This window comes from Corylus avellana, chromosome 7 (genome assembly GCF_965113065.1).
Source record: "Corylus avellana chromosome 7, dhCorAvel1.hap1.2, whole genome shotgun sequence".
Lineage (NCBI taxonomy): Eukaryota > Viridiplantae > Streptophyta > Magnoliopsida > Fagales > Betulaceae > Corylus > Corylus avellana.
Genome location: NC_142496.1, coordinates 14,487,558 through 14,497,739, shown reverse-complemented (window position 1 = coordinate 14,497,739; position 10,182 = coordinate 14,487,558). Strand labels below are relative to the sequence as shown.

At 38.6% G+C, this 10,182-nt stretch overlaps 1 protein-coding gene across 4 annotated transcripts; it reads right to left on the bottom strand.

Annotated features, from left to right (window-relative positions):
* Positions 1-54: 54 nt before the first annotated feature.
* Positions 55-7,983, bottom strand: LOC132185894 (centrosomal protein). Of its 4 annotated transcripts, XR_015912797.1 has the most exons (4): positions 7,713-7,983; positions 1,084-1,292; positions 616-799; positions 55-253 (listed from the first exon to the last, which is right to left on the bottom strand). XR_015912797.1 is itself a non-coding variant. In XM_059599704.2 (3 exons), exons 1-2 carry the CDS (start codon positions 7,911-7,913, stop codon positions 1,092-1,094), a joined length of 402 nt encoding a protein of 133 aa, XP_059455687.1. In that variant the 5' UTR covers positions 7,914-7,983; the 3' UTR covers positions 55-253; positions 1,084-1,091. The 4 variants fall into 4 exon arrangements, 3 of the variants coding, with proteins under 3 accessions (XP_059455687.1, XP_088374162.1, XP_059455686.1); XM_059599704.2 differs by lacking the exon at positions 616-799; XM_088518036.1 differs by lacking the exon at positions 55-253 and having other exon boundaries at positions 560-799.
* Between the last annotated feature and the right edge of the window lie 2,199 nt (positions 7,984-10,182).

Sequence of the window (10,182 nt, the reverse complement as noted above, 5' to 3'; positions counted from 1 at the left end):
TGATTTGAGATTTCGATGAACTGATATTTTTGCAGGCATCAAATTCTTGTAGGTGGGAAGTATAGTACGAAAATGATTACTTTCTTACACCTATCATTGTTTGTCGACGATGTCATCTTTCTTGGGCTGCAGGGAGAGCAGCTCCACCTACTTCTTGACCATATGGGCCACCTTGTCCCGGAGCTTTGTCGGATCCACGTTCCCGACCACCATGAGTTTGTAGGATTCTGGTTCCGCCTTCACCGTTCCACACCTGAACAAGCAATCAGACCAACAACGTTACTTCTCAGGAATTCTTCTTACCAACAAATTCATTCGAATCTGTTTGGGCTGTTGGAATGGGAATCTGAGGGTAGTTCGGAAATCACTTGAAATTTATGGGAAGTTGGAAAAAGAGGTGGCATGTGAAGTAGTGAACCTCACGACACGGAAAAGGAAGGGAAAGAAAAAATTCCAAATAAGAGGGAGGAAATCCCTTTGACAACCAGAAAATCAAGCGGCCACCAGAATATGGAATTTCCAAAACCTAAAATTAAACAAGACATCAAATCCACAATTCTCATCCCCTGGAGTTTTTATTGATAATATGGAAATTGTTGACGAGGACATCAATACCTTCCTCTTCAAATTCATCAATTGAGAAGGTGATTCTCCATGAGACCGTGGAACGTAAAATGCTTCCACCTCATTCTAAAACACTGGCCATTGGGTCTTGCAGTTGGCCAAATTGATTTCAGCACTACCCAGCTCTGGGTGCAGGCTCATGGACTGCCCTTAGAATTCATAACCAAGCAAAATGCTACAATCACAGGAGGCATCATTGGCAAATTTCTTGAAGTCTATATAATTTAACAGCTGATGACCTCCCAGACTAGAGGAAATGATAAACAACACAAGACAAGTCTAACTTTAAACAGTATGCCTTAGAAGGGGAAGAAAATCCAAAGACTGAAAACTTCTTTGACTTGTCTCATAATGACATACAGATTTTGAATAACATCCAAAAAAAAAAGTGAAACCTTGTGTAATGACAGCATACAGCTACCCAGAAACAGAAAGTATTCACATCAAGGGTAGACCCACCTCCTCATCTACTTTTGTTCCTTCTCGGCTTTCTGTTCCTTGTCAGCCTGGGTGGTGCTTTGTTTTGGGATTGGTTGTATTCGCACATAAGGTTTCCTAGTCAACGTTTCTCCTCTCAGAGCAGCAACATAACGGTCATTTGTATCCTCTTTACGCTGCAGCTCCCCAAGGAATTCTGCCAGTCTCTCTTGATTTACTTTCCCCATCATCTGATTCACAAGTTAAAGCAATCAAGCTGTCAAGCTCTTTACCACTTCGGAATGAAAAAGCTTCAGAGAAACAACCCCAAAATTCAAAAGCACTTCAATCAAACAAGTCAAATTATTCTGTCAAAATAGAGGCAGTGAGAACTAAAAGTATCAATCATTCATGATGCATATTTGATATTTGTTTCCGAGGATAGGAAGTACCTCCAGTTGAGGAAAGGACTAGAGAAAATCATGTGAATCTACACACAAAGAAACGAAAAGCCTTGTACCAAAAACCGTGCAGAGGTTCAAAGCTCGGCGAAGAAAGGTGAAGTGCTGGATAGAAAGATGGAGGCTGTTTACAATCGGCAGGTGAAACAACCAGAAAATGTGCTATGGAAAGTGATGGAAAATGGGGCAGTATTAGGTGACGGAAAGGGTGAATCTGTTCCGAGGTTTGTGTGGCAAAAATAAGTGCAGTCATGGTGATGCCTGGTGACCAAGAGGATTCCAATGACGGAGTTATGTTGGTAAATGTGAAGTTTAAGGAGGCAACAATTGCTGAGAAGTTGGCTGACGCATCTGTTTTATTTGGGTCATGTTTTGACATGGTTGAAGAAGGTACTACAGGGGAATCGACATCGATGGTTGTGGCAAAAACGACCATGGTAGATGAGGTGGGATCAACTCAGGAATATTCAGACAAGGCCAAAGGGTGTAGGTAGCGTGGAGTTAAACAATCAGATGATTGGTTCTTTGTTTAAGAAGACTGGTTCGGAAATTGAAGGAAAGGATGGGTTAGGGACTACTTTGAATGGGTTTTTTAAGGAGGGAATGTTAACAGGATGTTCTTCAGGTTAGAATGAAGAATCTTGTTTTGTGGGGAAAATTAAGGGGAGGGGACAGTCTATTCTGGGTGTTTGATGATGGAGAAGGGCTTAGAGGGCTTCTGTCAAGGGAGTTTTCTGGAAATGCCTTGGTATCCGTGGAGAATGAGCAGGGGGGAGGATGTATAGGGGTCAGTTTATTAACTAGATGCAAGAATATAAGTTGAATGGTTTTGAATTGAATAGCGAATTGTTTACATTTATCTGGGGATATGAAATAATCCTTCATTGGAAAGGTGAATGTTGTTGGGGAGGAGCTTGAGGGGAGTGAACCACTGTCAGTCCATCCACTTGCTATGGGTGCAGAACAGGGTGCTCCAAATCTGGTGTCCTCCAATTGGGTGGTTCAAAGGGTGAAGAATTTATGTCATTTAGTAGGTCTGTCGTGTGATGGATTTGAGGATCAAATGTTGGCATTATTTTCTGCGATTGAAGCTAGTAGAAACCAGACTTTTGCGGGTTATGTGCCAGGAGTATGTTTTAAAGCAGGGACAAAAGGTAACCAGGAGTTAAAGAGGTTGGATAGCTCAGTTAATTATGATAACGGAGGACAATCTAATAGAAGGAAAGAAAAGGGGAGGGGCTCAAACTATTCATTATGAAGCCCAAGATACTCTCATGGAATGTTAGGAGTGCTAAATGAGAAGGATAAAAGGCTGAGGATTAGAGGGTTCCTTAGAGATTGGAAGGCGAACATTGTATGTTTATTTGAGAAAAAATTGGAGAATTTTGCTAGGGAGGTGGTTAGGAGTTTATGGGGTTGTCAACATATGGATGGGTTATTTATGGGATCGAGAGGGGATTCATGTGGAATTTTGTTAATGTGGAATAAGTGGGCGATGGAGAAGATTGAGGATTGTGTGGGGAGCTTTATAGTAGCATGTTCCTTTAGGAATGTAGAGGACAATTTTGTTTGGGCATTTGCGGGGGTGTATGCTCCAAATGATGGTGTAAGGAGATATCTATGGGATGAACTGGTTGGTTTGATGAGTTGGTGGGAATTGTCATGGTGTATTGGTGGTGATTTTAATGTTGTTCGGCATCCAAGCAAAAAATCAAGTGACTCTAGACATTTATTAACTATGGTGGATTTTTCAGATTTCATTTTTGAGTGGTAGGGCCTTTTGGATATCCCGCTTGTAGGTGGGCATTTTACTTGGCTTGGTCTAGACTTGATAGATTTCTTCTATCTCCGAAATGGGAAGAACATTTGCTTGATGTTTCACAAAAGTGACTTCCAAGAATCTTCTTAGATAATTTTCCATTGATGTTGGATTCTGGGGTGCCAGGCATAGGTAGCAAGTATTTTAAGTTTGAAAAAATGTGGTTGAAATCAAAAGGATTCGTGGAGCAAGTGAAAACTTGGTGGCTGTCCTATAACTTTCATGGATGACCAAGTTTTATATTGGCAAGTAAGTTGAAAGCTTTGAAAGTAATTTGAAGAAATGGAATGAAGAGGTTTTTGGTGATGTAGGGAGTAAAAAGGAGGAGTTTTTGGAGGGTATCCAGGAGCTGCATTTTATTGCAAAGGGTTGAGTTTCAAAGGAGGATGAAAGGAGGAAGGAAGATATGTCTAAGGAATCGAAGAAAATTATTCTTCTTGAGGAAGTAAGTTAGAGACAGAAATCTAGAGCCCTATGGTTGAGGGAGGGGAAAAAAAATACAGAAACATTTCACAAGGTGGCAAATTCACATCGAAGAAATAACCTAGTGGACTCTTTAGTCATCGAATGTTCCATGTCTTCTAACTGTATTGAAATAAAGGAGCATATAGTGCAATTCTACAATCAATTGTATTCCAAAAAGTTTACTTTGGTTGAGGGAGGGAAAAAAAAAAATCACAGGGTGGCAAATTCCCATCCAAGAAATAACCTAGTGGCCTCTTTCGTCATCAATTGTTCCGTGTCTTCTAACTCTACTGAAATAAAGGAGCATAAAGTGCAATTCTACAATCAATTATATTCCGAACAGTTTACTTGGCGACCAAAGGTGGATGGTCTTTCTTTCCTTTCTATTGATGCGGAAGAGAGTAATTGGTTGGAAAGAGACTCTGAGGAGCAAGTGTGGGAGGTGGTGAGGGATTTGAATGGTCATAGGGGTGCCGGGGCCGGATGGTTTCACTATGGGTTTTTTTTCCAAAAGTGTTAGGAGGTAATGAAAGAGGACATCATGGCAGTTTTTAAAGAGTTTCATAGTCGATGAAAGTTTGTGAAGAGTTTTAAGGCAACTTTTGTTTCTCTTATACCAAAGAAGACATGAGCAGTGGATGTCAAGGACTTCTAGCCAATTAGCTTAGTGGGTGGGGTTTATTAAATTCTTTCCAACGTTTTAGCAAACAGGCTAAAATCGGTGGGAAGAAAGATTATCTCTAGTTTACATAATGTTTTCATCGGAGGTAAACAAATTTTGGATTCAATACTAATCGCTAATGAATGTTTGGATAGTCGGATTAGATCAGGGGAACCTGGAGTGCTATGTAAATTGGATTTGGAGAAGGAATTTGATCATGTAAATTGGGAGTTCTTGCTCTATTTGTTGAAGAGATGCAGATTTGGGGAGAAATGGAGGTATTGGATAGCACAGTGTATATCTACAATGCGAATTTCCATTCTTGTGAATGGTTCACTGTCTAGTTTTTTTGAACTCTCGTGGCTTGAGATAGGGGGATCGGTTATAGCCACTATTGTTCGTGGTGGTTATGGAGGCATTGAATAGGATGATGGTTGTACAATGGATAGGACTTCTGTCAGGTTTTTCAGTGGGGTCGAGGAACAATGAAGAGTTTTTAGTGTCTCATTTACTGTTTGCTGAAAATACTTTGATTTTAAGTGATGGAAATTCCAAAAAATTTCGCCAGTTGCGGTGTATTTTCTTATGTTTTGAAGCACTTTCAGGATTGAAGATCAATTTAGCAAAATAAAAAAAAAATAAAAATAAAAAATAAAATAAAATCCTATAGGTGCAATGGGAGATGTAGCAGAATTGGCTAGTATTCTTAGTTGTAGAATATCTTTGTTACTGATAAAGTATTTGGATTTGCCATTGGATGCTTCTTATAAGGCCATATCTATTTGGAAATGGCATTATTAAAAAAAATGGAACATCGGTTGGAAGGATGGAAAAAACTTTATTTATCTAAAGGTGGTAGATTGAATTTGATAAAAGTACGCTATCCAATTTACCTACGTATTATTTGTCTCTTTTCCTTATTCCAGTGCGAGTGGCTAATAGTCTTGAGAGACTTTAGAGGGATTTTTGTTGGGGATATTGGGGATGAGTTTAAATTTCATTTAGTGAATTGGGCAAGGATTTGTACTCCGATAAAATCAGGTGGGTCGGGAGTTAGAAATCTGATTCACTTCAATCAAGCCCTTCTAGGAAAATGGTCGTTGCGGTATGCTACAGATAGAGAGGCACTATGAACATTAGTAATAAAGATTAAATATGATAGCATAAGGGGGTGTTGGTGCTCTAAGGAGATAATGGGGCCATTTGGAGTGGGAGTATAGAAATTTATAAGAAAGGGGTGGGAAACATTTTTAAAATTTGTAAGATATGAGGTAGGTGATGAGTCAAAGGTTAATTTTTGGCATGATGTGTTGTGTGGGGATACTCCATTGAAGATATCTTATCCATAATTGCTCAATATTGCATAGAGAAAGGATGCATGGGTGGCAGATACCTTATCGTTTTGAGAAAGGAATATTTACTAGAATGTAATTTTTACCAGACCAGTTCAAGATTGGGAAGTGGAGGTGGTATTATGTTTCTTTGAGAGGTTGTATTCTTTCAGACTAAGACAAGAAAATGTGGATAGAATAGGATGGAGTCCTTCCAAAAGGATCAAGTTTGAAGTGGTCGTTTTATCAAGTGTTAACTAGTCCAAATGGATCCCCTTTCTTTGGAACAGTATTTGGAGAGTCAAGGCTTCTTTACGGGTGGCATTTTTGTGTGGAAAGCGGCCTTAGGAAAAATATTGACATTGGATAATTTGAGAAAGAGGAATGCTATGGTAGTTGGGTGGTGTCGCATGTGCAAGGAGTGAGAAGTCCATTGATCACTTATTGATTCATTGTGAAGTAGCAAGACTTATGTAGTTCAATTCTTAATTTGTTTGGTGTAGATTGGATTATGCCTAGATGGGTGATCGATTTGTTAGTGAGTTGGGGAGGACAAGCAAAGCATGGTACATTTATGGAATTATGGAGGTTGGCTTAATTGTGGTTAATGCAGTGCCTTTGCAGAGAGTAGAATGTTCAGAGCTTTGTAGATGTATAGACTTCGGTATTAGAGTTGTGGAAGATTATGTTCAACACTTTTTATGCTTGGATATCCGCACATCATAGTTTCTTGTTTCTAATTTTGCAAATTTTTTGAACTTTAGTTTATCTTTTTCTTCAGATTAAGGGATCTCTTGTATACTAAGGTTTTCTTTTTTTGATGAGTAAGAACCAGTCTTATCTCTTGTATACTAAGGTTGAGCCTCTTTGCTCTTATTTAATGATATTGGAATTACTTATCAAAAAAAAGAAAAGAAAAAAACAAAAAAAAATTCTGTTAAATTGTCAACTCTCTATCGCTGTAAGTTAGAGTAGATTATAATGCTTATATTCCTAATATATTCATATAGAAGATGGAAGAATTCACACTAAAAGAGGTAAAAAAGTCCATGCCATGAGCCTTTTTTGATCCAAATAACTTTCTGTCCTACACTTGAAGTCATACTTTTCAATATGTATCCAAGCCTTGAGAAGCACTGGGTAAATAACCAAAATTACTGGAGAAACATACAATTATGAAACAGATAAGGCTCCCTAGTAGAATTAGCAACTGTTACCTTGAATCCCAGCCTCAAGGCAAAATCAGGGTGTGGAACTCAAAGGCAACAGAGTATTATAAGATTTTCTGTCGTATTCAGAGGCTGCTCTTGACAACGGTAAGTCTTCCATAAAAAGGAAAGGCAATGGTTGGGAAGAAATTTGAGATATAGAAGAAATAATTCCGTGTCTAAAAGTAAAACTCCAGGAACCAGATTTGAATTATCGTGAAAGAGGACTTAAAGGAAGTGTGGGACAATACACCCACCAAGAGGATTGCAATCGACTCTCTTAGGGATTTCAAACCACTGGATTGGTAACAAAATTATCTGTCTAATCCCTATCCATCCATCCTTAGACGCCTTTGTCAAATGGGAGACAGAATCAATCAGCAATGCCTTTGTAAATGGCATAGCTGAAATGGGTCCGAAACAATGACCATGGAACTCATCAAATCTTGAAATAGCAGTAGAAACCAAATGATAAAATCTGGTTCCCATTTTGTCATTTACAAGTTCCAACGCAAAGAGTTTGAAAATTTCCATCATAATATATCTAAAGTATGGAGTTTCCCAAAATGGGGTATCAACGATTCCAAGGTTGCTTTGGATTCAGGCCGAGGTTTTTGTTTCTGTCTAGGTGTTATGTTGATGGTTACCTTAGAATATACCAAATGACAAAATCTAATGCGAAAAAAATGGAAGGAAAGAAAGATCGACAGAAACGAAAATACGTACGACGGTTTCGGGGCGGGCGTTCTGGCGGAGACGAGCTTCGAGCTCGGGGTTGCGGGTGTTGGTGACCTGCATGACGCCGTAGCCGATGACTCCCGGAACGACGCCGCATATGGTGGCGAAGGCAAGGAAGAATGGCTTGGACTCCTTTGTCCTCCTCACCAGCCACCTCCACGCCTCGCTCTTCTCAAACAGTATCGACATTCTCAATCTCTGCAACTCTATTTCGTCCCTCTTCGCTGCTCAAGTACCTCAACAAACTATTATATTACTATTTGGGCCTTTCTTGGTTTTTTATTTTGATTTTATTTAGGGCTTGGGTTTTCTTTTTCCCTTGTAGTTTTTTACCGATGGGGGGCGATTGATCTCGCCCACTACAAATTATGGGACCCGGCCCAGTTCAACGGAAAGAGTTTGTCAAACGTTAAACGACATTTCAAGTTTTTGTAGGTGTTCAATACAAACAAACAAAAAAAAAAAAAAAAAGAAGTTTTTGTAGGTGCAACACACAAGGCTTGATTTTTTATAGAGACGAGGTAATCAGTTTGGTACAAAATGTTTTTACAAACTGGTTTGTAGATTCTAAAAGGAACCTGCATCTTTCAACACATTTTTTTTAATAGCATATACTTCTCACATGTTTTTTTAATAAAATATACATGCTTAAATGATACATGTTACTTTTAGAAGTTGATTCGTAAGAGTTTCTTAAAAACTGCTTTGTAGAAAATTTCTATCCAATCAATTATTAGCTTGTATTCGAATCTTGATAGTTTTTACGATTAGAAATCCTACTACCTTTATTTATATGCATGTGCATCTTTTTAGAGCAACTCCAGTAATAATATTTTTTTTTTTTTGGACATGTCCGCACAAGAGGGGGGAGGGGGATTCGAACTAGTGACCTCCACTTCATTAAGTGTGGTCCTAACCGATTGAGCTACCTCTTGGGGACGACTCCAGTAATAATAACTAAAATAGTTATTGAAAAAGTATTACTCCCTGCTTTTCTACTGCTTTTTCTATAGACATTCTAATGCATTCTTTATTATCTTCTTTAGTTGCTTTTAAACATTATTTTTCATTCTTTTTTTTTTATTATTATTATATTCTTGTCAACACTTAATAAAGTGAAAACCAAACACATATAAGGAAACCGTGCATATTATTAGAACAATTTCCAGTCAGAGTGAACTGCACGTTTTGACGCTTCCACAATTCTTACAAAAATAAGGAATAAACAAGGGAGCTTGTCTAGTGTGCCAACGAGGTCTCACTCTGATGCCTAAGTTATTCTTTAGAGAGTGTGTATGCCTAAAACCCAAGATTTTCAGTTTAACGTTTATACTTGGTGTATGGGCCTATTTATAAGCAGAGAATTTGAGTTAGACCTAGACTAGGTCTCCTACTTCAATTTGAACTGTGATGTATAGAAATTTGATTTGGACTAGGGCTCCTACACCAATTCAACTTGAAGTAAGACTGTTAGACCGGATTCTTCAAGAATAGTTCCAATTTGACCCAAATTGCACTCCCTACCAGGCTACTCCAATTCAACTTGGAGTATGAGTCTTAATCCAAATTTTTTGGAATGAGACCCAGGGGATAACTGTAACGCTCTGTAGAAATCAATTAACTAGTAATTGACTTCATGGTACGTCTCCCAGCCTATATCCCTCATGGGACAAGACTCAGGAATCTTAATCTCTCTTAAATGAGATAATACAACGGAAGACTTTAAACTACAAGAATAGAAAGCAATAACTAAACACCACAAGTATAATCACCGGAGTAAAGATAAATAAATACCATCATATAAATAAATCTTCAAATGTACTGGTCAACAGACCCATCATCAAAATATAAATATTACGGACCAAAGGATAACTATTTGGAAAATAAGATAACAAAATCAACGCCTAATCTTAAGTAAAGCCGATATAATGACGATCTCGATCATCTCTGCCTATATGGTTCCTCCATCATCCTACATGGACTTCAGCCATACCGGGTCCATGTCCTAAAAAATGACCTAGATCAAGTCCTGGGCCACCACCATTATTATGTCTGAAGGCATTTTTCTCGACGCTAACTAAACCGCGCAATTATACACAATGGAGGAGGAAAATAAAACGGGTAAGTCCAGAGGCACAATGAAAAATAATGCACACAATACACATGCCATTAGTGATGAACTTCGTTTGGTAAAGTATACTGTTCACTGAAGTCTCAATAGTTCTCTACGAGCGCTGTGTCTCTAGAGTTGTTTGTTCAAGAGAGGACGTGATAAAGCTTCGGGGTGTCATTTGCTCATGCTTGGTGTATTGCCTGTTCATTCACGTACACAAAGATTGTTGCCATGAGTACTTGAAGAAAGAAGTCTACCGAAGGGTCGGTGAGGAGATACACTCCGTGAACATGGTCGAGATGGAGACAAGCTGAGAAGCTTATTGTTCTTACTAAGTCTAGAGTT